We start from the raw sequence: 26659 nt of genomic DNA on the forward strand, positions 1-26659 counted from the left end.
GTGTGTGTGTGTGTGTGTGTGTGTGTGTGTGTGTGTGTGTGTGTGTGTGTGTGTTTTCGCCTGTAGATAAGCCAGATGTTTTAACTTCAAGCCAACATATTACATCAGTGACTCTCCGGTAGTAGTTTTAATAGTGGTAGTAGTACACTATCCCACTGCTAGTAGTATAAATGAATGTAAGACAATGCTCTTTTACCTTACAAAGGACCTCAACAGGAGTGGACATCTTTTTTTCTGAGATCTTCTCATACTTCTGCTTCTTTGTGGCAGCCTGATCAAAACACACAGTAAATTAATAACTAAACAAACATATTAACCAAAGCCAAAGTCCAATGGTGAAAATCCTACCTAGTTCCTATCACGACACCTTGCAGACACAAATGGCACTATGCCAGGCCATGGTTACGCTACGTTCACACTGAACGTGTTTGGAGCAGCAAAAATGTGCCCAACGCCTCAAGTTGGACACGCTACGTTCAGATCGGGACAGACTAGGGCGCGTCTGAAGAGGGAGGAGCATCTTGGTTTTTTTCTGGTCTGTCTTTACGGCGGATGAAATAAAGATAAAATAAAGAAAATGGCTTTGCTTTATTTACTTAAGAGCAAGCAAACACCAGATAATTAATTCACCAGGTAATTTAGAGGCGGTCTGATCAGTTAGTTTCACTCCAGGAGCTGCGAGCTGACAAACTATTTTTGTCCCGAGCCCAGTTTAACAAGCTGCTGACCCACTTCGGTGCCGATATCTCCAGCCAGAACACCAACTGCAGACGGCTGATTTCAGCTAAAGAGCTCCTGTCCGTCTGTTTCAGGTTAGTGGGCAACATTCAGGAAACCGTCACATGGAAAAATGAGTCGCTCTGATTGGTTGACGCGGTGAGCAGAAAAAGTTCTGATTTTTGAACTCGAGCGTCGGCTGCTTTGGACGCGCCGCATGCTTGAAAAACGCTCTACCACGGCGCGCTAAACGGACTTGATGTGCCACAAGACCCCTAGAGGCGCGTCCATTATAGACTGTGCATGTAAACCAGCCGCTCCTGCAGCTCAAAACACATTCAGTGTGAACGTAGCATTAGAGTTGTAGTGGAGTTGTGAGCCAATCACACTAGAAGATTGTGTTTCCTTACTCAAGGCCCTGTCACATTAAAACGTTTTAGACAACTAATGTAAACTTGTGAAAATTTTGTGATCAATAAATTACTCAAAAGGATATACAGTTAGCTACATATTTATTTGGACAGACATTTTCTTAATTTAGGTTTTGTACATTACCAGTGAATTTTGAACAAAATGCTTCAGAATAATACAGCTGATGTTCAGACTCAACTTAAAATTCAGTGGTTGAACAAATGATTGCATAGAAAACTGAGGAACTAAAGCATTTGGATGTCTTGAACTCAGGGACATCACAAGATGTTTTGTTTCCTACTTCTCAATGCTCCACCAGGCCTTTACTGCAGCAGTTTCCAGTTGCTGTATGTCTGTGGGCCAACTGGGCTGAGATCAGATGACTGACTTGGCTTTTCAAGGTATTCGAATCATCAAAATAACAAGGGTGCCCAAAGTAGATGAAATTTTATCAAATTAACTTTATTGTTCCTGTGGGAATTTACTTTTGGGCTAAAAGGTGCTCTTGTGCAAATATCTAATGGTAATGTTACAAATACCAACATTTTAAAAGCCAAAAATAAGCCCAGTGATTGGAGTACTCTTAAACCAGTGTGAAAATTCACAACCCAGTAAACATGCCAGGTGTTGAAACATTATTGTTGTTGTTAAGTGTATGAAAAGCTTTGCAGACTAAGCATAACATAATTAGTGAGGATTAACATTTGAAGATCATATTTTTGTTCAGCTCTAAAGAGCTGTAATAATATGCAAGATAAGCTTTTCTCTCTTTCAGCAATGACCTGGTTTCCAAACTTAAAAAAGAAGGGATGGTCATTATAAAATAAACAAACAAAATAAAATAAAAAATAAAAGTGTATACATTTTGACTTTGTAGGACAAATATACCATTTTAAATAAAAAAGAAATACAGAAAAACACAGTTTAGTTTTACACGTGTAGTCAGTTCTTTTTACATACCTTTAAACCTTGCCATGGCAGACTTGTTCTGTTGAAATACATCAGCACATAGCCTAGTGACTCCATGTCATCCCGGCGGCTAGAAATGACAATATCAGTAATTATTAAAGGGATCCCTGATTACTCGTAACAGACATTATTTGATAAACATTTACTTCAAATGTAAAACAAAGACTGTAAAAATACTGTAGGCTGTTTAGTTTTTTGAAAATGCAGATGAAGGACAACAGAGCCTCAGTTTAGCCTGTTAGCTTCTACTTTAGCGCCCATGTTAATGGTGATAAAGCATCAGCAATGTATAAATTGCCAGAAATGTTTTAGTAACATATGTATACATGGCATTAATTCCTGAACCAACAATATTAACTTGGGCATTAATGCTATATTGCCACATATACAGTCCCCTCCAAAAGGATTTTAACAGCAAGTCAAATTCCTTTGTTTGTGTTGTGCACTGAAAACATTTAGGTTTAGGATCAAAAGATGAGACAAGAGTTCTGAATGTCAGATTTATTTCCTGGAATTTATATAAAGATGTGTAAAACAACAGAATATACCATCCTTTGTTTGAACCCACCCATATTTCAAATGTGCAAACCTACTGGAACATGTGACTGACAGATGTTTCTTATTGACCAGATGTTTCCTTAAAGGTTGATTGTTCAAACATTAAATAACTCTGTTTGACTAGTCTACTTTTTGTCCTGGGTTTAAACCTGGAAAATAGGAATTTCTTGATGAGGATCAATCAACATGAAGCCCAGAAAGGTGTCTATGGGAGAAAAGTAAACCATTTTGAAGCTGAAGGAAAAATCAATCGGAGCCATTGGACAAATATTGGGCACAGCCAGTGGTGGGCACTAGTCCCCTGAAGCGCAAATGCGCTAAATGCGGACCTAAATTTCTCCTTTGCACTTTTGGGGTTTTACTAATTTCTTCAAATGGTGTGCGGATTTGCATCCTCTAAATTCAGAACTTAGTAGCACTATTCGCAAATAACGTTACAAATTTGATCGTCAATATTGTCTAAAGAAAAAAGAGAGCCGACTAAACCCACTACGTTCTGCAGCAATATATTTCATTAAAGGGAAAGTCGTCTTTTGTCAACACAACAGAGCTCCACTGCGTGGAAACAGCGACCCCTCAAACAAGCTGAACAAACCACTTTGACCAGCTGGTGGGCAGTAGGTGTGCTATGTCAGTGGTGTAGAGGTATTTCCAGGTGATAAAAATAAGGCCGACTGCAAATCATGTTGTCGTCAAAAACAACAAAGCCTAGCAGTTTAAACAAGTTTTTTGACAAAACATCTAAAAACTACCAAAAATACCAACATGGGCAAAATGACAGTCATAAATTTTGGTGACTGTTAATTTACTTTTTATCGCCCAGGCCTGTTTTAACTAAATATTTGTGAATTAATATTGCCTTAATGGACAGTGATTTAAAAAAAAAAAAAAATAATAATAATAATAATAAATAAATAAATAAATAAGCGAACCTGTAAAACTGCAATGCTAAATGCAACACATTTGAAAATGTGGTTGCACCTAACGTTAGTGCTGGTACACCTAAGGAAAAAAAGTTAGGCGCACTGGTGCAACCAGTGGAACAAGTTAGTCTGCAGCCCTGTACCATTGTTACTGCTGACTTTAAATCCTTCAACTGAAAATGTTTGGTCAGTGAAGTCTGCCTTCAACTCTAAGAAGGTTTAATCTTTTCTCCTGAATTTTTTGAGTTTGGTGAAATAATGAATGTTAACCCTTTCCTTGGCTATATTTCCACAGGAAACATCAATTCGGTATTTTGTTCCTGCGAGTTGTAGTCTGTCGAGAAATAAAAGATTAAATTGAATCTTGCTGACTTAGTTGTGGGCGGGCCTTTCTTGATATCACAGCCCATTTATGGAAGGGATTCTGTTTTTCAACCACCAGCTGGAAAACTTATTCAAACTCCATTTTAAAACAACTTTGTGTTACTTTTCAACATTTGCAACAGAACATGTTTTTTTGTCCATCATATTTTGCTTGATATGCAGTATGAAAAAATGGTGGGAGTAACACTGAAAAAGATGCAGAGATCTTTATTGTAGCGCTCACCTATAGGTGGACATGTTGATTATTTTTCTCCTCTGTATGCAGGCCATAATTACTATGTAAATATCATCTCAATCGTCTTTGTGGTATGGGCTGCAATATGACTGTTACCAACGGACGAAAAATGAAAGTAATTTAAAAAAACAGTTTAAACAGGGTTCCTGCTCTGCTGGATGCATGGAAATGCGGGTTTTTTGAGCTGCGTTTCACAGGATCTATGGGCTTGACCCTTAAAAATTGTGTTGCATGTAGTGTATTAAGTACTACACAACTAAACTGATTGATTTGTTTGATGTTATAGCAAGGAATGAACATGTTCTGCAGCACAGATCTCAAATTTTAAAGGGGCTATACCATGTAAAATCAAATTTTTTTAGTTTTATATCATGCTATAATGCTATCCTCTCATCAACAACATCCAGTCTTAATTTGACTCATTCATGCATGTTTGATAAATCTATAGAATTAGATTTGTGCCTAAAAGATTGAGAAAAACTCTTAGAACTTCAAACAAAAATGAAGAATTTGATAAAAAATAACATTCAAAAAGTCGTTTCAAATGCAAAAGTTACAACCTGCAATCAAAACCTTAAAGCAATACTGTAAAGTCTTTGTCTTGTTTTTGTTAGACAAAATATATTTTTGTTATCAGTTTCCTCTGTTTCATTGTCAGTGATCAGAGCTCTGCTCTCGCTGCCAGCTTTGCAGTTCCGCTGCCTGACAGTGTCTTTTGTGCTCCCTCATTGTTCTTTGTGGGCGGGCCTTCTTTGACATAAACCTGATTGATCTTCCTCATCACAGAGCACATCTCCCCACCCCCCACACGTGACTCCTGCAGGATCTCCACAGCAACAAAACAACTGGTGAAACTGAAACAGTCTGCTGAGCTCCCAGTCCTACTTCTCAGTGCAGCCATTAAGTGTGTTTCCATCAAGGCTTTCTGATGCTCATTTAGAAGTGTCACATTAAAAATGTGAAAAAAAGTCGGATGGAAACAGCAAAATTCGAAAAAAAAAAATCCTCAATAAGCTAAAAAGTTTTTACGCTCGCTTGAGGTGGTTTTTGGGTTTTTCGAAAAACACAATGTGCAAAAGGAGAGATGGAAACACTTTTGCTGAATAAGTTGTGACGTAGCGAACATTTACCTCACGTAGCTGATCAGCTGTTCCCCGGTACCGGTATCAGTTTCGGGTCGGCTGCAGCCGCGACTGGCAGCATAACCCTCCTCCCGCTGTCAGCGTCTTCTCAGTAATCTCACAATAACGTGAAGAAAATCGCATTTCTTTCTCTACGTCTCCAGACAGCAGTAACATCGCCAAAACTAGTTGATAACAGAATAATTACAACTTTCCTGATAGTAGCAACGTGTTCCTGATAACTTCTCTCCATTATCCTGAGATGTGTGGACCCTGTGAGTTTAGTGACAGTTACTTCCTGTTTACTACGCACATGCGTATGACGTAATTGATTCGCTTCAAGCCAGTTGATGGAAACTCCATTTGAATCGCATTTCTTAATTTTTTTCCTTTTTGCGAAATTAATAAAATTAGCTCAAAATCCGAATTAAAATTGGATGTAATTGGATGGAAACACGATCATTTTCAGATTCAAAATACCTTTGAGGAAATGTATTTTCAGATGCCAAGTAAACTATGCCGAGCTTCCGTACCACAGTGTTCTTGGTTTTAAAAACCAAGAAAAGCTCTGAAAATATACTTGTTTTTTTTTTTTTTTTTCCAAACTTTCCCTCACAAACCTTTGTTCGATGCCCAGATGTGCATTGATGGAGGCGTAGCGTGCTGTGCCAGTCAGATTCTTGTCTTCTCTGTAAGGGATGTGTTGCCGTGTTCGATTGTCTCTGTACTTCTTCGCCAAACCAAAGTCAATAAGGAACAACTGACAAAGAAGAAGAGAAAACAGGGTTTGTTAGTCACTCATGCACCATACATACAGTACTCACATTTATACAAGGGAAGGACAGGTTTATGAAAAAAAAAAACTTTGAAATTTTCAGTTGACCCATCTAAGTTTGTGATGTGTGTATTGTTTGGTCCAGCACACGTGCCTATAAGTTTGGGCGAGTAACCAGGGGTTCAAGGTACCTGCTAAGATAATATCTAAAGAATGATGAAATTAGATGTCAATTACAGAATTTAATGTAAAACGTAAAAATGTTGCAGTAACTTTGCATTTTACTGTAACAAAGATCTGACAGTGAAATACTGGTTGTTCTGAGAAAAAGTTGGAAAGCAAGCAGTAAATATAATTTGTCCAACAAAGTCACTCAATGAGCTTTTCTAATTCTTGGTTATGGTATATGGAGATGGGTAAAACCCATGTGAGCAGGAGCCTCATACAGTGGGTCCATTACTCTCCCCAAAAGAGATGCTGAACTTTTAATCAAACCTTCGTGTCCCTCAGAAGAAGGGCACCAGGTTAGAAACACTCAGTGTTCTAAGCTTCTCAGGATCCATAAAAGGTTCTCCAAGAATTCTTTCCATTTGACCAGTCAGGGCCAAGCACTGGCCCAAGTAGTGCCAAGAGTTCATTAGCATAATGACTGTAAACACAGAGGAACTCAGATGTTTGGTAGAACAGAGAGATTTAATAGTTGATATGAAGAAACAAGTCTCTGCGCCTCAGTGGAGAGCTTTAAAGACTAAATTTTAGAATCATATGGATGAAGCTGTTCCACTGGGCATAACGCTGGTTTGAGTGGACTGGGCTGGCACAGACCAGTCTGTCAGCTCCCCCTGTAAAGGCTGTGGGACCTCAGTGCACAGCTCCTCGCTGTGTCGCGCTCCCAGAGCGCAGCAGTGCCAAGCAGCAAAAGGATTATTCTTAGTAGCTGAAGACAGCTGATGAGCCAGTTGTCATGGTGGATCATAAAATCCTCTGTGTATAAAACATAAAATCATCATGATGATTTTATGGTATAAACTTTAAACATAAATTAACAGTTGTGTTATTTTTCCAACACATCAAGATTACCAGTAAAAAGACTTAGACACAACATTCAATACACTGAATTATAGAAAGAGCTTTCTTGGCATTTATTTAATTAATTTGTTTGTTTGTCAAAACAAATGTTGCAAACCATCAGGGCACAGCAGATTTAACAGTCGATGTTATCTACAAAACACAAATTAAGTTCAGGGTATCAGCAGGTTTTAGCAAGTCAAATTTAAGACTTCTTGAGACCATTTTAATACCACCTTGAATGAAATTTAAGACCTAAAATACTAAATTACAAACAAGCATTGTGTGTCACTCAATAGAACACGTTGAATATAAAGATATTCAGTGCTCTCTGGTTAAATTTGCTGTATTGTACAGAAGTGTAGTTATTTGGTCAGAAACATCCAACAAAAATACATCTAAACACATTCATGGCATGAAGCTTAATTGTGTCCTAAAGTGCCTGTGACATGCCTATCATCGAATACAAAAAGTCAAAGAAAACACATTTTTATATAAGAAACCTTGCGTAAAACATAATTTTTACCCATTTGGTCACATAAATGGCATATTTTCTTTTGAAGTTGGATTAGCCAAAGTGAAACAGGAAGTGACATCAAACGTGACCTATTTAAGAAAGAGAACTCTAGTCTTTGTTGAAATTATATTATTTGAACACTGACTCATCTTCATCTCTTTCTGATAGTGACTCAAAATAAACAGAAACATCAGATTCTTCTCTACAGTCTGTGTCCTTAGCCATTTTATCAATGCTCTAATCTCTGCAGACATTCCCCTTTGACATCACTTCCTGATGCTTCAAATGCAAATATCTTAACTGTTCATCTCAGCAGCGGGAATTTATTTTTGCAATTTGTTATTGATGTTATATTTCCAATACTGCCTCTATATTTAATTAAAAAATTTCATGTCACAGGCACTTTAATCTCCAGTTTTGCTTTTATACAAATAGAAGTCATCCAGCCAACTGTCAACAACTTTACACTTGAACCTGGCCCAATAAAATCCAACAAATTTCTGAAGGTGAAGGAAGAAGGATTTGTAACAACTTTTCTTTAGTTTACTTTGATGTAATGTTCGTGTTTTGAATTGAGGGACTCCGATATATTTGAAAAGTTTTAGCACAGGAAGTCCTTTTGTGAAGAATTAAAATTTTTTCCAGTTTAAATTAAATGATCATTTTAGGGGAGAAATCTATCAGAGGGAATATTTAGAGGATTATAACTCATGTAGTCATACTATTTATTTTTCACATCTGATCATTTATGAATTATATTTATCACAGTTTAGTTAGTAGAAGTTCTAAAGATAATAAAAGTTTAGCACATACAAACAGACAAAACACCTCATTATTGTTAAAACATTTTGTAGGATTAAATTGTTCTTCACAAGTTTGAGGGAAAGTTAAATTTAAACTTAGACAAATGTCTTTCCTGTAACCTGGAGTTTACAAACATTCATCTTTTAGCACTAGTACTGTTTACAAACTGAAGAAGCAGCTACAACTTCCCTCTCACCGTGAGAGAAACGGGATGAGTGCGCTCCCGCAGGGACGAGCTCTCTGTCGGACCCTGAGTTTAACTAACAATGATGCTTCGAACACATTAACCTTTAATACAAAGTTAGACTTTAGACACTAAAGACCCGGGCAGGTCGTGGCTTGGTTCTGGAAGACGGGTGGAAATAACAGTGTACCAGTTCAGGTATCTCCTCGGCTGCGCGAACACGTATGTTTAATACTTGGACGTTATTAATTTATTACGTAACTTTACTTTCATGGCAGGGAGGGTGGTTCTAGTAGCGGGCTGAGGTGTACTTCTTGTAAAAAAGTCTGGAGCAACTCTGATTACTTCACCTGCAGTTCTGATTCTGCTTACAAACTCCAGGCCCGCCCTGCTCTGCTCTGATTGGCTGAAACTGTGACTCTGGTTCTTTTTATTGGTTGAAAGCAGCGTCAGTTAATCCATCACAAGTTTTTTTTAATTTTTCGCTTAACAGGAAATGCGTCGAGTAGACGGCCAGGGGAGACAGTGAAATTGAATCACTTCTGCCTGACAAAATTTAATACCTTTGAGTAACAAATTTAGATCAACTTGCACACTTTATCAAATTTACGACTTTTTAAGATCTTAGTCTTAAATTCATAGCTAAAATTAAGACCCGCAGACACCCTGAAGTTACCTACACTGCTGTGCAAAAGTAAAACAAAAGTCCTTCAGTATCAACCATTGCATTCCAGTTAATTTAGTTAAATAGAGAAAATATATAAAAAAGTAAAGTTTGAAGTTTTGCATCAGCTTTTATAATTTTTCAGACTGTATAATACATTTGTTGACTTTGTCTTTCTGATTTTTGGACCATGTAATACAGAATAAAAGCAAGAAAGTACTACTGCTTTAGTGCAGTACAGTTTTGTCGAAACGTGTTCTGAATGAAAAGGAATTCTATGAGGACAAAATTTTCACAAGATCAACAGATGCTGTACCTTAAATCATCCTAAACAAACTGTAGGTAGTGAGACAAATAACACATAAGACTGCACACAGCAGGTGCAACAGTCTTGGTGAATCTTTAACCATGGACTTGGAACTTGTTTTGACAAGAAGTTACATGTCATGTTACTGATGCTGACTTGTTCTTAACAAAAGGAATTCTGACTTCAACTAGAGCTGGGCAGCATTCTGGTTTCTACCAAAAATGATTTGTTTAGTGATATGAACTTCCTGTATACCGACATACCAGTTTTAAGATCCTGAACAACATTTGTAATGCCATGTCCACCAAGTCACTATAAAAGATTTGATTTACAATAGATGACAAAGTAGTAAGATTAGCTATGTTTATGGACATAAGTAATCAGATTTAAATGGCCATTCAGAATAAAAATGCATAATGTAAACACCCCATTCAAATAATTCTGACTCGATTCAGCTCGATCCAAATGAATTTGTAATCGGAATGAGAGAGGTGGTTTATCTGCGTATCACCTGCAGCTTAACAAGAGTGCAGCAAAATCACCATTATTAAAACCTGTCACAGGTCCATTCTGAGCTCAGAAGCTGTTTGTTTATGTTCATCACGAAAGTAGAAGTTTTTTCTGTGTTTTTTTAGGGAAAGTTAGCAGCTGTGCATGTCAGTGCTTCTATTCAGAATAAAAGCCTGGTGCATGTAAACACTCGTCATGATCGGATTAAGCGCATGTAAACCATTTATTCCGATCATTTAATCCAAATACATTTCAATCCTATCAAAGAATTTTGCGCATGTAAACATAGCTACTGACTTCAAAGCATGCAACTCAGTTTGAACAACTGTTTTGATATTATATGGATCTCATTTCAAAATTATGTGCGCAAATTGTTTTAATGTGCATGGGGTGATGAGTGAATACATTTTATGCTCAAAGTCTGTCTAAAAACTGTTTTAAGTCTTTAAGCGTTATTATTGTAATTTTTTTAAGGGGGTAAATTTTCAATGTCAGTTTTTGTTGATAGTCAACTTCAAACAAAGCTCTCAGCACAAGTTGGACAGTGTAGGAATCAAGTTTTAATCTCCTGACAACTGTGATGTACCACAGATCTCTAGACACAAAGCGGAGAGGGTTGGAAAACTGTCTAATGCTGCGTTCACACCGAACGCGATTTCAGCTTCAAAATGGCAGCCAAGGCTGAAGTTGGTCGCTCGTGCACTTTGAGGTCAGACGCAGGTCAGCTCTTGAAGCGCTGCACGGAAAGAGTCTCCCCGCCCCTCCCTCCTCTGTCGGGCTCTGTTTAATGTCGGACGAGGAAGTGGCTTTGCTTTATTTACAGAGAGCAAGAACATGTCACGTTTATCAGATAATTAATTCATAATTAATTCACCAGATAATTCAGAGTAGAGGCTCACAGCTGCTTTCAGGACTATTTTTCCAGTCTGATGAGTCGCTGTCACGCATTGGTGAGGATCAGGACACGACTGCAGGCACTGGATTTCAGCTAAAGAGCTCCTCTCCATCTGTTTCAGGTTAGTGGACATCATTCAGTAAACTGTCCCATCGGGAAATATGTCGCTGCGTCACACAGTGGAGTCTCTCTGGTTGACGCGGCGCGTCGAGCTGCAAAAGTTCAGATTTTCTAACTTCAGCGATTTGCGTCTCAGCGCGTCGAACGCTCAGATCGTTCAAATCGCGCTGCTCCAATCGCGCTTGAGGCGCCGCAGCACTTCCCGACGTTGCTTGAAGCGCGTCCACCATAGACTTTGCATGGAAACCTGATGCTCCTGATGCTGAAATCGCGTTTGGTGTGAACGCACCATAACAGTTAACTGACCTTTTTACAGTTACTGAAGGCCCCGTCACACTAACAGTTTTTACAACTTATGAAAGAAAATGAGTGAATTACTTGCATAGGTTATATATTTGATCTAATCATTAGCATTACAGTATTTGTATGTCCAAAAGAGGGTTCCAGTAGTATTTTTATTTAATCTTCAACATAGACATCTTTAGCGTTGAACACAATTTTCATAAGTTGGCCTGAATTGTCTAAAACTTTACAGTGTAGCAGGGCCTTAATGCACATGCTCTGTGGGTCTAGATAAAACCATGCTTACCTCCAGTGTATTCAAATACACTTAGTCCAAACAGTGTTCATACAGGCTCTTTTAAAAAGGCACCTCAGTCTAGGACTGAGACATGTTCTGGGTTTAACTGGAAACATGCTCCGACTCCGACTGGTCGACGCGCGGTCACGTGGTTGTTCAGCGTTAGTTTTCGCACAGACCTTTCATAGCTCCAGAGACACTCTGCGCCGAGCTCCTGGGAAACCCCTCCTGCTGCAGCATACATCACTGCACAGAGTTCCTTCCCGCTACAGTCGACAACGCAGAAAAAAAGTCAGACACTCACGTTATTTATCCACAATCTGTCCTGTTAGAGCTTCACAGTTTTTATCAGTCAGATTCCTTCGTGCACAACGTCTGTTTTATCTCCATTCGTGAGTTTTTCACGGTTTGACTATCTTTATAAAACTCTGCTTCCTGCTCTGTCGGTTCTGGAAGCAAGTCGTTTCCCCCCCCTTTTTTTAACAGAGTGGTTGAAGTAAATGCAGCGTCCGAGCGCTTTCAGCACAAACAAACATGCCATGAGTTTTTCACGGTTTGACCATCTTTATAAAACTCTGCTTCCTGGTAACAGTCGGCTCTGGAAGCCAGTCATTTTTTTCTTCTTCTTCGTTTAACAGAGTGTCCGAGTGCTTTTAGCACAAACATGCCCATGAACTTCAGACCAATTACACATTACCAATGTCACGAGAGGGGGGTAAAAGATTCTGCCGGCGGGTTGTGCCAAAAGGGGTGGCCGAGCCGACGCTGCGAAGCCCGGTGACGTAATTTTCGTCATGCAACTGCGACAATCCGTGCCGATATCGGTTGTTCGGAGGGAGTATGTTTCCAGCTTTTCTCTGTGTGTCTTCTGAGTGGACTGAGACGGAGACTGGGGGAATGACTATAATGTGCGACTGCACGCTTGCAGGATTAAAAACCTACAAACTAATTTTGGCCAGAGGAAGTTTAAAAAGAGACTGGTCTGAGGAGCCATTTTGTAGAGCTGAAGTATGAAAGAGCCTTCTGTTCCAGCTGTACTCTGTAGTCATTCCAACACCAAGGGCATTAATACAAATTCTTAATGTGTTTGTACATAAGTCCAGGAGTAGACATAAGGATACTTTTCAGGTTGTCCAGCGGACAACTTGTTGACAAAACCTGGTTGTCCGCAAAACTATTTGGTTGTCCAAAATAATCTCCAGAAAAATGTAATTTAACAAGTATATTGTTCTGTAGACAAAGTTTATTATATTTAATTGTTCTCAGTCAGACAGGTTGACAGGATCTGCATGAATAAAACTTCATTCTCTTCTTTGAAATAGAGTATTTAAGACTCAGGGATAAAGCAGCAAAAATGTTGCTAATAAAATGTAGAGGTTACCCAACATTCATAAACTTCTTTCTGCTCATAGGTCAAATATTTTCACTTAAATAGGAGTATACTGTGTACATGACCTTATTAAAAGTTACAGTTTAGTGTTCTGTTCGGCTTTACCAAGTTTTTTCTCCCTTTCATTTTTTCGAATGACCGACACCCGCGGCAGAGAACTTTAATCAAGGTCTTTTTTTCTTGGTTGTCCACCGGACAACCAGGAGACAGGATCTGGTTGTCCAAAATGAAAATAGGTTGTCTCAGACAACCTAAACAATGGTTATGTCTACCCCTGTAAGTCAATTAAAAGGCAGGACAGCTATGAATGTATCTGGGGGGTGTGGTGTCCAATTTTACACATGTGCATTGGTATCTGCTAAAAGGCCAACAGCCTTCATTGTTTTAGACCAAAATGGTGAAATGGTAAATGGACTGTACTTGTATAGTGCTTTTCTATCCAACAAAGACACTCAAAGCTCTTCGCAATACAATCTGTGTCCTCATTTACCCATTCACACAGTACTCTACTACAGTAATCTACTACAATGGTTCCCAAAGGTGGGGTCGGGACCCACAATGGGGTCCTGAAACATCAAGGTGGGGTCCTGAAAATATTTTTTGAAGTACACAAAAAATGACAACCAAGAACATTTTTTTTGCCTTTGTTGTTATAAAATAATTAGTGTACTTAATATGGACAATAATGGCATAATATATAATGTTACTATGCACTTGTTTATTTCATGTGAAAACAATGTTTATCAACCGACAACAGCTGGGGTCACAGAACTCTGCTGCTGGTATTTTGTGGGTCAAAAGCTGAAAAGTTTGGGAACCACTATACTAGATCTCCTACAAAGCTAACATATACAATCAACTGTGGAGACTAATCAGTGCCAATCACATTCATACAATGATGGGACACACATCAGAGGCATTGGGGCGAAGTGTCTTGCCCAAGGACACAACAATTAAGACAGCTGGATGGGAGATCGAACCGGTGACCTTCCGGTTCCAGGACGACGCCCCTAACCACTCTGCCACAGGCGCCCCTATGTGGTAACCACTATGAATGTAATAAAAATGAACTAAATTAATAAAAGGTCTGTATGCATTAGCTCGTGACCAAGTGTGACCGAGAAAGATACTAAAGTCGATACAATAAAACACAAACTGGCCTCTCAAACGTTAATCTCCCAATTTTTCAACCAATCTGTACCTCTGATGATCTCATTCCTAATCCTACCCATCCATGTCACTCACAAGGAGAACCTCAACATCTTCAGTTCTGCAACCTCCAGTTCTGTCTCCTGTCTTTTTGTCAATTTCCTCGTTCTTCAAAATATCATTGAATAATTGAGTCAAAAATCTCTATAAACTCTCCTAGACATTCCCAAACGTCCAATGGTATGTTATGAGGTCCAACTATCTTCTCCTTAATCCTGTTCAAAGCTTCCCAAATTTCATTCTCAAATATTTCCCACTTGTACGGCTTCTTTGACCTCGACTCTTCTGCCTCTTTCATTCTCTTCTTTCATTACATCAAGCTGAATATTCACTGTTAATTTTTAAACACAAATAGAGCTTCATTTTATTTGTGGTGATAGAGCTGCCACCACAACACTTCTGATTTTGCTTTTACATTTGCAAGTCTGTTTAGATTTTATTTTAAAGGTAAAATGAAAATGCCAAAGTTATATATTTTAAAATAAAAAAATAAGATGAACTACAAATATTAACATTTCAAGAAAATCAATGGTTAATAACCATAAATTATTTGGACAGATTACTGACTCACTTTGGAGTCCATAGGGCCTTGATAAAGCACCATACAAGTTCAAGCCATTTACCATATAGTAGAGTTAAGTTGTACTAGTTAGTGGCAGTTCTGTGCCAATTAGCTACATATCAGTCTTGCATTAAGATTCCAACTGTGATCCACTGCATGTCTGTGTAGGTTTGCATGAGGTTTGGTAAGGTGGAGCGGCTCTGGCTGACCGGTAAATGAATGAAAGTCAATGCAAAGTCCCCATGAGGATAGAACAAACGTGTGTGTGACTGTTAACATTAATTACTAGTTTAAATTACACATTTAGGTGATGAAGCAACAGGGCAAAATTTTGTTTTATCAGATACCTGTGATACAATACTACTAAAAATCTTTCAGGTAAAATCAAGTTACAGCTTTAGCTCTTAAATTAGAAACTACAAAATAACCAAAAGGCAAATTATGAAAGCAGATAGGTAATCGCAGAACACAAGAAGCTAAATGAACAATGATTGCAGAAATTGAGACTCATTACTTAAGTGGGGATCACAGCTACAAATGAGAACTTGCAGCCTTTTCCCACTAACACAGTGATGAAGTACATGCATCAACTATAATGCAAGTAGAAGATGGGTGCCAGAGGACTGATTCGTTTTAAATCAATATAGAGTTGCAAAGCGACAAATGCTGTTGTGAGGCAGCTGATGTTGTGGTACAATGTCACACCTGGTGTAATCCTGAGAAAGATGAGTCCTGAGAAGAGCTAACAGCCAAGCTTCTTTTCCTCTTCCCCACTGACGAGTCTAAACACTAGAGCAGACAGTAGAGGGGCAGGGGTCAAAATTACACAGCCTCTATCCACCTTTAATCAAAATTAACATGAGCACAACAGGCACTTCTGTTTGCACCCGCATGACTTAGTGCCTTATGTGCAACAACCAGTGTCCTTTAAAGCTTTAATAGGCACTGATTTAAATAGTGCAGCTCTATAAATTACAACAATCTACTGGAATTATTAATAGGTAGGTGGGGTGGGTGGTGCACCCTTCTTAAGGAAGGGCACTCAAGTTCTTAGGGGGAACTATAAAGATGTAACAAGATGTGTAACTTGTGATAATTATGTTAGATTATTAAAAAACATGAGTGATTTTATCCCATCAGACACTGATGTTACACACAGAGCTGCCTTTTACAAGTTATTATGTAACTGGAATCAAAATAATTTCAAATTATAGTAAACAAAACAAACAAACTGTATGCATAGTAAACTGATGTTTAGAACAAGTGTCCTGAAAAATATTACATAAGAAGCTACAAGACAGATAAAACAGTACAGAGGCTGTGTGATCGGGTTCTTATGCTTCAATTTGCAACATGCCTTTTTTTGTTTTTTTAGTGGTGGAGGTCCCTTTCACCAACATTTACACAAACATATCACAGGAATTGCAGGTGTTGCATAGAGGTTATTTAGATAAAAACCTGTGTTATCGCAAACTGAATACAGGATTTGTTGACAAATTATCTGCTGGAATATGTTCTGTGTGAGTGCATAAACTGCTGCTGGTCAATGTATTTATCAGATGCAAAACAATGCGAAACAAATTTAAGAGATTAAAGCAAATGTTTTTGATGTGACAGCTTTTCTATATTTTCTACGCTAAAACTGTTTTGACTGTTTACACCAGGTAATGTTGACACTCACAAATATCAAATTCATTTAGCACATTTTGGTGCTATACAAATTTCACTTAAGTGCATAACACTTCAGTAAAATATTACATACAGTATAAAACAAAGAACAAAACAGGGAATGGCAAATAAAACATTAATATATATTTGATCTACAGAGGTCTATTATATAACAGGATCTTAAATGTCATTAAAGAACAGAAAGAAATTTGATGCATTTTTAACATTTGGTAAAATAATTATAGCAAAATTAAAACACTGATTTGGCGATTTGTATGTGCATGTGTACATGTTAATATAGATTAGATCAATGTTGTAAACAACTAATCTGATAAATGTAATTTTTATATTATCCAAACATGAAAAACAGTTTATAATCAATTGAAACTTGAGCTAAAACCCTTTAAAATACACTTTGTATAAAATAAACAAATTTTAAGAGAAACATGTCTGTCTAGTAAAAAAAGAAGCAATTTTATGTAATTTTGTAGAGTGTAAAGGACTAACTATACCAGGGGTGGGCAATCCTGGTCCTCGAGGGCCACTATCCTGCATGTTATCTTCTGTTGTTATATTCAATAAAATCTATGCATTTTGAAGAGTGAAATACCAACAAATTTATACCTAAACTTAGAAAGGCTGTACAGTGCAACATACATGTTGCATGTTTGTGCCATAAATGTTATTTATAGCAGTTGTTCGTTTTTTTTTTTGTGGCGGGGGGGTTGCAAGGATAGTACAACAGGTGAAGCCATGGCCTGGTTCCTTAATTATCCTGCGAGGTCCATGCATGTACTATAAATATAACTCATCAACAGTGGAGCTACCAGCATATGCAATGGGAAAACTTTGAACATCCAGATTTGGAACTTTTCACAGAGTGTAGAGTTTCTCTCAGACTGAAGAAGTCTCTTGGAGGAGAGACGAAACGTTTCATTAGAGAAGAACCCGTTCAGAAGACCTATACAATTTTTTAGTGTACTGAGTTATATCAAACCTCCACAGATAGTCCCAGCAGAAAAATACATTCTTGTTTATCCAAATGTGAAGCCCTGGATGACCCGGGAGATAAAGCAACTGCCAAGAGAGAGGAATACTGCTTTCAGGTCTGGGGACAAGGCCCTCTACTCCACCGCATGAACCAACCTGAAGAGGGGCATTGGGAAAGCTAAGAGGGACTACAAGGACAGGATTGAGGAGCGTCTGGACAGTAACAGCAGCAGACAGGTCTGTCAGGGAGTCCAGCACCCCACCAATCACAAAACCAACCATGGCAGAGGTGTTTACTAAGATCTTTAACTTTTCACTGTCTCAGGCCGCAGTCCAATCCTGTCTGAAGTCCTCTATCACAGTCCCCAGACTACAAAAAAAAAATAAAATAAAAATCACCCATCATCTCCCTGAACTACAGGCCAGTGGCACTGACCCTGTAGTCATGAAGTGTTTGGAGGGGCTAGTCCAGAGGCATGTTATGTCATCCATCCTTCGTGCCCTTGATCCACATCCGTTTGCCTTTAGGAAACACAGGTTGAGTGAGGATGCCATCGCTGTAGCCCTGCATGCATCTCTGGCCCATCTCGAGCACCAGGGGAGCTATGCACATCTCCTCTTCATCAACTTCAGCCCCGCCTTTAACACCATTCTGCCCCACAGACTGCTGGGCAAATGCTCAGCTCTAGGGGTCCCAGAATCCACTTATTAATTAAAAGCTTTCTGACAGATCGCACACAAAGGGTCAGGATGGGACCATACACCTCCTCAGCTGTTGCTTCTGGACACAATAACTAGAATATATGTTGCTTGTTTAGTGAACGGCTATGTACCATTAGGGTGGAGGACAGCAAAGATTGGTTTTTTTTTTTTACCAAACCAGGCAAGGCAACATGTAGAGAATCAAAATATTTCAGACCTATCATCCTTCTTGCTGAAGGGAATGGATAGGTTGATAAATTGAAGGGATGGCATTTTAATGCTATCACCTTTAAGGTCTAAACAACATGCATATCAGGCAGGTCTTTCTACAGAAACAGCCTTATATGATGTTTTGCGAAAAGAATGCAATCTGGCACGTCGACAATACGCACATTAGGATTGGGTACCAAAACTCGGTTCCAGTATGGCACCGGGGCGAAGATCAATGGTAGTACTCAAACCGAAACACAACTCTAATTTTGGTGCCTCAAAGAAAGCTGTTAATTGTACCCTCTGGTGTTCACTGTTAACAGTGACAGCCTCGGCACAATCTCCACAGAGTGCCAACAACAACAAGGGTGAGTTATGAACTTTTAATGTGTTTTAACTGTCTAATTTAGCTGTTTCTGTCCGCTGTGTCGGACTATGAGTGGTAGAGAGAACAGCTGTGAGTTAAGTTTCACTTCGAATGGGAGCGCAGTTTTTACTTTTGGTATGAAACCGCACTGTAATCAGCGTGTCCGAGTTGTTTTTCTTTTAAAAAATGCTCGAACTGCTCACAGGAGGCACAGAAGAACACCTGTACTGTTCTCCCTGCTGGATTAAAATAAAAAGCTCTCGGTTCTTTCTCGCTGTTACGTTAGAGCTGCCGCCGTGCAGCAGACAGACGCTGCAGATCACGTTAGCTCTGACCGCAGTATAAAGTCGTGATGCAGGTTTTCATCGGTGTACATTTCAAACTGTGATCTAAACTTAACTTCAGCTGGTTTAAATGCATTTTTTGCCCGGTGTGAAAAAACGGGTGCAGACTGAGGCAGACTATGAGTGCTGCACGCGCGCGTGTGTGTGTCTCCTTTTTCTCTGAGTTGCTCTGACAGTTTTATTTAAGCCTGTCGCTGTTTTTGCATCAAAAATGTTGGAATATTAAAATAGTCATTTTATGTAAAAAAATATATTAATCTGATTAATATACAAATAAAAACTGAATATTTAGCACTAGATAAAATAAAACATTATTTTTTAAATTTTTAAAAAATGTTTTCTAGTTTTAAGTTAATATGTTGTCAATTTCAAGTTTGACTTTGCCTCAGAAATAATCATTGCTTCATAAACCTCTGTGTGACTGTGTGTGTTTTATTTTTATTTTTTTTATGAAATGAGCTGCGCATTACACAACAACATTGTGACGGCTCTTTATAGTGAGGAGGTGGAGCCTCACCCGGGGGTTGCTAGGTATGGGGCTGAACGCAGGTTCCGGTGGGTTGTCGTACGGCTTGTGACATCACAAAATAACTTGTCATTAATATACATTAAAAATACATTTACTTACAGTAAATATGCCCCTGGGTGCATTTTTTTGGTCCTAGGACTGTTTAAGAAGTACATACCCAAAGTTGAGTAAAAAAAGCTTTAAAAAGTGAATTTTGCATAATAGGTCCCCTTTAAATGAAACCAGAGAGCGTTGACAGAGAGAAGGAGAAATGACTCAGCCTGTAACTGAAAATATGGATGGAGGACAACAGAGCTGCTTCATGGAAGAAGAACCTCAGCTTAGCCTGTTAGATTTAGCATTAGCCCCAATGCTATCACCATATAAATGTATTAGCTCAGTGCTACACATTCTCCTCTCATCACTGAGGTCCTCCATTCACATGACAGAGAAACAAAAATGACAGTCTGTAACTGAAAATATAGATGGAGGACCTCAGTTTAGCTTGTTTGTCGTGCTAGCACCGAGCTAATACATAAGGCAATATAGGGTCAGCGCTAGCGCGAAGGCTAACAGGCTAAGCTGAGGTTGTTCTTCCATGAAGCAGCTCTGTTGTCCTCCATCCATATTTTCAGTTCCAGGCCGAGTCATTTCTACCTTCTCCTCTCTGTCCAGTGTTTCTCCTACCATTATACAAGGAGGGGTTTGATTTGTTGAAAGCAGCATGTGTTTAAACCTGTATCAGACTGGCTGGCTTTAACAAGACAACAGAAAACAAGCAGGTTTCTCTTTTCCTCATTTTTTAAAATACCCAAAATACTGACATGGGCAAAATGACGATTATTGTTATAAATGTTGGTGTAGGAACAGTCTGTGGTCCCCTTTAGGCCTACTGGTCTTGACAAGGTAGGGGTGTATACTAGAAACGGTCCTAAAAAATTAAAAACAAGTACACACACACACCTCATTTTGTGCCTCTCTTTCCCACTGGGCAAAAACTACATTCAAACCAGCTGCTGTTGACAATAAGCTTTAGATCGCAGTTTGAAATGTACACTGAAGTAAACATGTCGCGACTCTATAGCAAAGGTGATATGAGAGCGTCTGGTTTACATGTGTCCATGATGGACAGTGGCACTTTAATCCATTACTATAATTAAAAGGTGAGTCGTGCAAATACAACAAGCACCCAAACAGATAAAACAGTGTAATATAGGGCAGAAACATTATCACCCTTTCTGTTTCTTCCCTATTTCAAGCTACAAGAGAAACCCCTTCACAACAGCAACCCAAATGACCAAGTGAACAACACTCTCCAGGAGGTAGGCATATCAATATCCAAATCTATCATAAAGAGAAGACTTCATGAAAGTAAATACAGAGGGTTCACTGCCACTCAAACCTCAAGAATAAAAAGGCTAGATTGGAATTGTATAATTAGCCAGCATAATTAAGGAAGAACAGATGGACAGACGAAACCAAGATCAGCTTCTACTAGCATGATGGAAAGAAAAAAGTATAGCAAAGATGTGGTGCTAGTTGGTTTAGTTGTCCATGCAATTTTTTTTTTCAATTTTTTTCAATTTCAACCGACTGAATTAAATCTGAGTCTGAATATCAACTGCATCTGATTTTTTTTATTAAGTTCATTTTGATAATATACAGAACAAAAATTAGGAAAATGTCGTTTCAGTCCAAATAGATGGGAACTTAACTGTATGTCAAAAGTAGAGACTTCAAATTGTACACCAGCTTTTAAATTGTGTCGAAAGGCCAAGAAAACCTGGAGTTATAATAAATAGTATATTCCACAACTTTTTTTCCTTGAAAATAATTGTCCTATTTGAAAATAGTTGCAGCGGGAAGCAGCAGGAGACACTGTAGTCTCTTGGAAAAAACTCGCCTCTGTTTCATTCCCCTTGAGCCAAACAAACATAACTCCCACACTTCTCCTTTTTGATCAATGTCCAGTCAAGCGCTAAAATACTAAAAACAAATTTACAGGAAGAAGAAAGGAAAAAAAGAAAAAAATGTATTGAAGTTCAGCAAGGATGGAAAGACGGTATAGGACTGAGTAATTAGATTTGAGGGATTGGTGATATTTAGCAAGTTTGGACTTTATAGTTAGGGTGTAGGTTAGGGCAGTACGGTGGCTCAGTTGGTAGAGTTGTTGCCTATAAGAAAGAAGGTTGCCGGATCAAACTCTGGCCTTGGACCTTTATGGGTATTAGGGATGCATCGATATGAAAATTTAATCCGATATCAATAACCAATATAATTATTGCTGTTATGGCCAATAACAGATATTTATCGATATTACACAAATACACAAATTATTTATATACATATATGCACAAACACACTTGGGTCTTTTTTTGATACCGTAAATACACTACCAGACGTCTCACATGGCTCTACTTCAGTTATTCCTGGCCGTGAAGCGTCAATATCACTATCATGATCAAACAGATACCACTCGACCAAACATTTCGCCTCCAAAAAACACAAAACTAAAAAGTGGGAACTCAATAACGGACGTTAATATTGGCCCAGTTTTACATATCGGGCTGATATTCTAAGAAATTACCAATATCGGCCGATAGCAATGTTAATGCTGATATATTGTGCATCCCTAATGGGTATAGTGGATGGATATGGGCACCAGGGACCCCTGTGACACTGAAAGTAAGAAGCCGGTTAAGGTGATGGATGGATGGTAGGTTAGTGCATTTAGTCTTTAGTCTACTTTAGTGTGTTTGAATCAAAACTAGGAGATTTTTTAACCTGGCACTGCACTAAGAGATCAGCTGGTCTAGAGCAGTGGTTCCCAAAGTTGGGGTCGGGACCCACAGTGGGGTTACGAAACATCATGGTAGGGTCCTGAAAAGTTTTTTCTGAATTAATTACACTAAAAATGACAACTGACAATTTTTTTGCCTTTGTTGTCACAAAAAACGTAAAGAAAGTGTACTTAAAATGGACAAAAATAGCGTAATAAATATTGTTACTATGCTCGTTTATTTAACGTAAAAATTATGTTTATCAACCAACAACAGCTGGGGGCACAGGTCTCCACTGCTGGTATTTTGTGGGTCAAAAGCTGAAAAGTTTGGGAACCACTGGTCTAGAGCACTGCTGGCTGGACCAACAGAACCAAGCATCAGTTCTGAACTCTGGAGAACTAAGTATAATATTGATGCAGCCCCATAGGTAAACTGGTTTTGTCTGGGTCGGGATAAGTATGACTCTGGGCTCTGAATACCACCAGGCTAATAATACACTGGGGGAAACCCTGATTATCAAAGGAGGATGCGAACAAAAAGACTGGACAAAGCTTTTCTCCCCTGGCTACACAACAGCAAAAAGAGCAGAAAGAAACCTTTACGTAGATAAGTTTTAAAGAGCAAAGTTAATGCATCATGTTTTATATTTTCAACATTATAACGTGATACTTTTCAATTCAAAGTCTTGTGGTCAACTTTTACAGTTTATGAGTAAGGGGGAGTTTCTAAAGAAATGTTTTTCTAAACTATTCTCTTTATTCTACCTTTTCAACTTTAAAATCAAATTTTAAATGTTTTCATATTGTGTAGGAACCCTGAAGAGTTCATCACTTTATCATACCTACCTTGTTACAGTGACGGCCGATGCCCATGAGAAAGTTGTCTGGTTTGATGTCTCTGTGGATGAAGTTCTTTGTGTGTACATACTCAATTCTGCTGATCATCTGAAGATTAAAAGAAGCATAAAATAAAGTTGTTAACCATCTAATTAGTTCTCTATTTTCAAAAAAGATCACAATCTGCTGAATTATAAAAAAGGTTTGTATTTTCCAAGTTACTTTTGGTTTTACTTTGTTGTAATTATTCAGAGTTCTTGAAGCCTTTTTAGGAACAAATGATGCAAGTTAGCATTTGTAGCACAAATGCTTTCATACTTGGATTTGAAAGTACTTTCATCTAATTGTATCTGTTGTCATCAACTAAACAGTATAAAAATGAATAGCTATTAAAATGTGTATTTCAATAAAACAACATTTTTCTGCATTCACTCATCACATAAAAGAAATGTTTACTCGTTTTTCTTTTCTTTTTTTTTAACCTGCTCAACGCGGACATGATTATGTACAATGATCCACACAAAATGTCAATCAGGAATTACAGACTGACGCTGTACATATTAATAGTAGTTTAATTAGTTTTGTTTTTTGCTGCAGTAGGGCTGGGTGGTATGACATCAAATTCATATCATGGTATAAATTGAATCCCTTCATGGTAACAGTATATATTGCGGTAGAAAATTATCATAAAAAGCAAAGATAATGTAATTTTTAGAGCACTTATTTAGCAGAAAACTGTAATCATAATCAAACCCAGTAGTTTTGCTGAAACAGAGTTGAAGCTAAGTGCAAAGAAGTCATGCACAAGTTTTTTGTACGTTTTAAACCGGAGAACCAGGCTCTGCTCTCCACCCACTGTAGTCATTTTCAATAGCTATTTTACACTTTAAAAGTACATTTAGTTTTTATTGTGTTTTATTTTCAGGGTATTGCAAATTATTTTATTTATTAAATTGTATAATGTTCTTCAGTTTAAAATGTATGTGACCCATTAGTTAAAAATAAATGGGTCAATTTTTCTCATACCTACACTTTTTCACTGTTTGATCAAGACTTTTCTAAGATTTCACACTACAAAACAGGTAAAAGTGTGTGATTCGTACTGATGTGGTATCGGGTCAATATCGGTATCGTATCGGAAGTGAAAAAGTTTTATCAGGACACCCCTAAAGTTTTATTTATATATATTGCAAAATGGTTTCAACAACAAACAAAAACATTTCTCATATTTTCAACATTAAAATAAAGTGGATGTTATAACCAGTACTTCAAGTAATATTAGTCATTTAGACATAAAAACAATTCTAAGTTGGCAGAAGTTGTCTAAAATGTTATAGTGTGACAGGACCTTAAGGGGCTTAAGCTGCACATGGTCCTGTCATGAAGCAATTTCAGATAACTAGAGTGTGGTGAAGCCAATTAAATGTAACATCTGCCTGCCATACAATGAGCTTCTGCCTGCTGAACTGACCCACTACTCTGCTGCGCTCTCATCTTCATCACAGCAGAAGCCAACTTTACATTAGCAAAATGGATTTATGACTGAACGAACATCCACGTCTTTTCTTATCATCTCTGTGGGTAACAATACTTAAAAACTAAGTTTTTCTCCAACAACTTGGGTGTGAAAAAATTATGATTGTTAAAGCTTTGCTCTGTGTGACGTGCAGCGAGAGAGAGAGGGAGGGGAGGAGGAAATGATCCTGATGTAACTTCTCAACAGCAGGAGGGGTAAATTTTGAGGATTTATTCTGTCTATACTTGTTTTAAAACGCTAGAATTTCTTCATTATATTTTGAACTCCTGCTCGGTTGTCTCTGCACTCACAGCCCTGCTGACACAGCTGCGATGATGTAACTGACAACAGGACGGTAGGGGGTCAGTTTCTAACGAAGGCTAACTTCATACCATTTCTACCGTCAACCGCCCTAGCTTGCAGCCAAGTGAAAATGTTTCCTTTGAAAGATCTTCAAAACTGTATGCTCTTGGATACTGAGAGGAACCCAAAGGGAGGAAAAATATACAAACCATCACATTTATTTCACATGGACCAATTTTAGGTTAGTAAAATCCTGTTGAGTCAAAATGATCCAAGAAGTTGTATTTAACAAATACCTTATCATAATTCAAATGAATGTGTGCACAGCTTTTCTACCTGATCTGCCAGCATAAGAACTGTTTTCATGGTAAAGCGACGAGAGCAGAAGTTAAACAGGTCCTCCAGACTGGGTCCAAGCAGGTCCATGACTAGAACATTGTAGTCCTTCTCTTGGCCATACCACCTGATGAAAGAAAATTCAGAGAAATTTATTTATTAAATCTTTGATTTTTTTATAAGATTTTGAAAACACTACATATTTTAATCACAGACGAGATCACAGCAATACATGCATCTGTAGTGAATTGTCAATACAGTGCTCTAGGTTCAATACAAACTTTTATCAAAAAATATAGATTTTTAAAATTTATTTTTATCAACTTGGATGACACAGCACAGCCCATCCATCTTCTCCAGAACCAAGCATCAGTTCAGAGCTGTGGAGAACAATGCTTATGGATATTTATATTGTCCTTGGTGTAAGAAGGCTCCAACTACAGCATAGAGTCCAGTTAGACTCACTTTGCTCTCAGAGTTCAAACATCTTGTGTATTGCTTTAGCCACTGACAGAACAAACAAATATGCAGTAAAAAGTATAAAAAAGGGAAAAAATCACAAGTTCTTAAAGTAAATTCTAATGATAATACAGTGTTTCCCCTAGGAAAATCGGTCTTGGCGGGGGACGACTTGATTTATGAAAACATAAATTTACGCGACTCACCTTCACCTTGTATGAATGTTTTTGTTTAGTTGTTTTTTTTGTCTATTGGCTGTACAACAAATTGCCCCTTGGGGATAATTAAGACCTTGAACTTGAAGAACTTCTGTTTTGTACTACAAAAATATTGACATGGTTTTCAGTCAATTCTAGTATCAAAAACATTTTCAATAAATTTTTTTAGACCTTTCCAGTGTTTCCTGTATTGGTCTTTGGAGGGCTGCTTATGAAAACAGAATGATGATCAGCAGCAGCTTTGTTTTAAATACAATTTACAGAACAAGAAAAAGTCTGAAATTTGCATTAATTAAATCTTATATAGTGAATCTCATATCTAAAGATACATTTAAGATATCTTGAACTGAAGTCTCCATACAACCTAATAAATCTAATGTTATTTACACTAGTCAGAATATAATTAAAGATATCTTAAATGTATCTTTGGATATGAGATTCACTATATAAGATTTAATTAATACAAATTTCAGACTTTTTCTTGTTCTGTAAATTGTATTTAAAACAAAGCTGCTG

The 26659-nt window shown here is 38.0% G+C and overlaps 1 protein-coding gene across 1 annotated transcript in view; it reads right to left on the reverse strand.

Moving 5' to 3' along the window:
- The window catches only part of csnk1a1 (casein kinase 1, alpha 1), a gene marked incomplete in the record, with an annotated part of 52764 nt that overhangs the window by 20851 nt on the left and 5254 nt on the right, over positions 1-26659 (reverse strand). The window contains 6 exon segments of the mRNA XM_014030089.1: positions 197-271; positions 2089-2167; positions 5939-6078; positions 15609-15692; positions 23321-23419; positions 25467-25593. Coding sequence (XP_013885543.1) covers positions 197-271; positions 2089-2167; positions 5939-6078; positions 15609-15692; positions 23321-23419; positions 25467-25593 — 604 coding nt within the window.

This window comes from Austrofundulus limnaeus, unplaced genomic scaffold (assembly GCF_001266775.1).
Source record: "Austrofundulus limnaeus strain Quisiro unplaced genomic scaffold, Austrofundulus_limnaeus-1.0 Scaffold997, whole genome shotgun sequence".
NCBI classification, from domain to species: domain Eukaryota; kingdom Metazoa; phylum Chordata; class Actinopteri; order Cyprinodontiformes; family Rivulidae; genus Austrofundulus; species Austrofundulus limnaeus.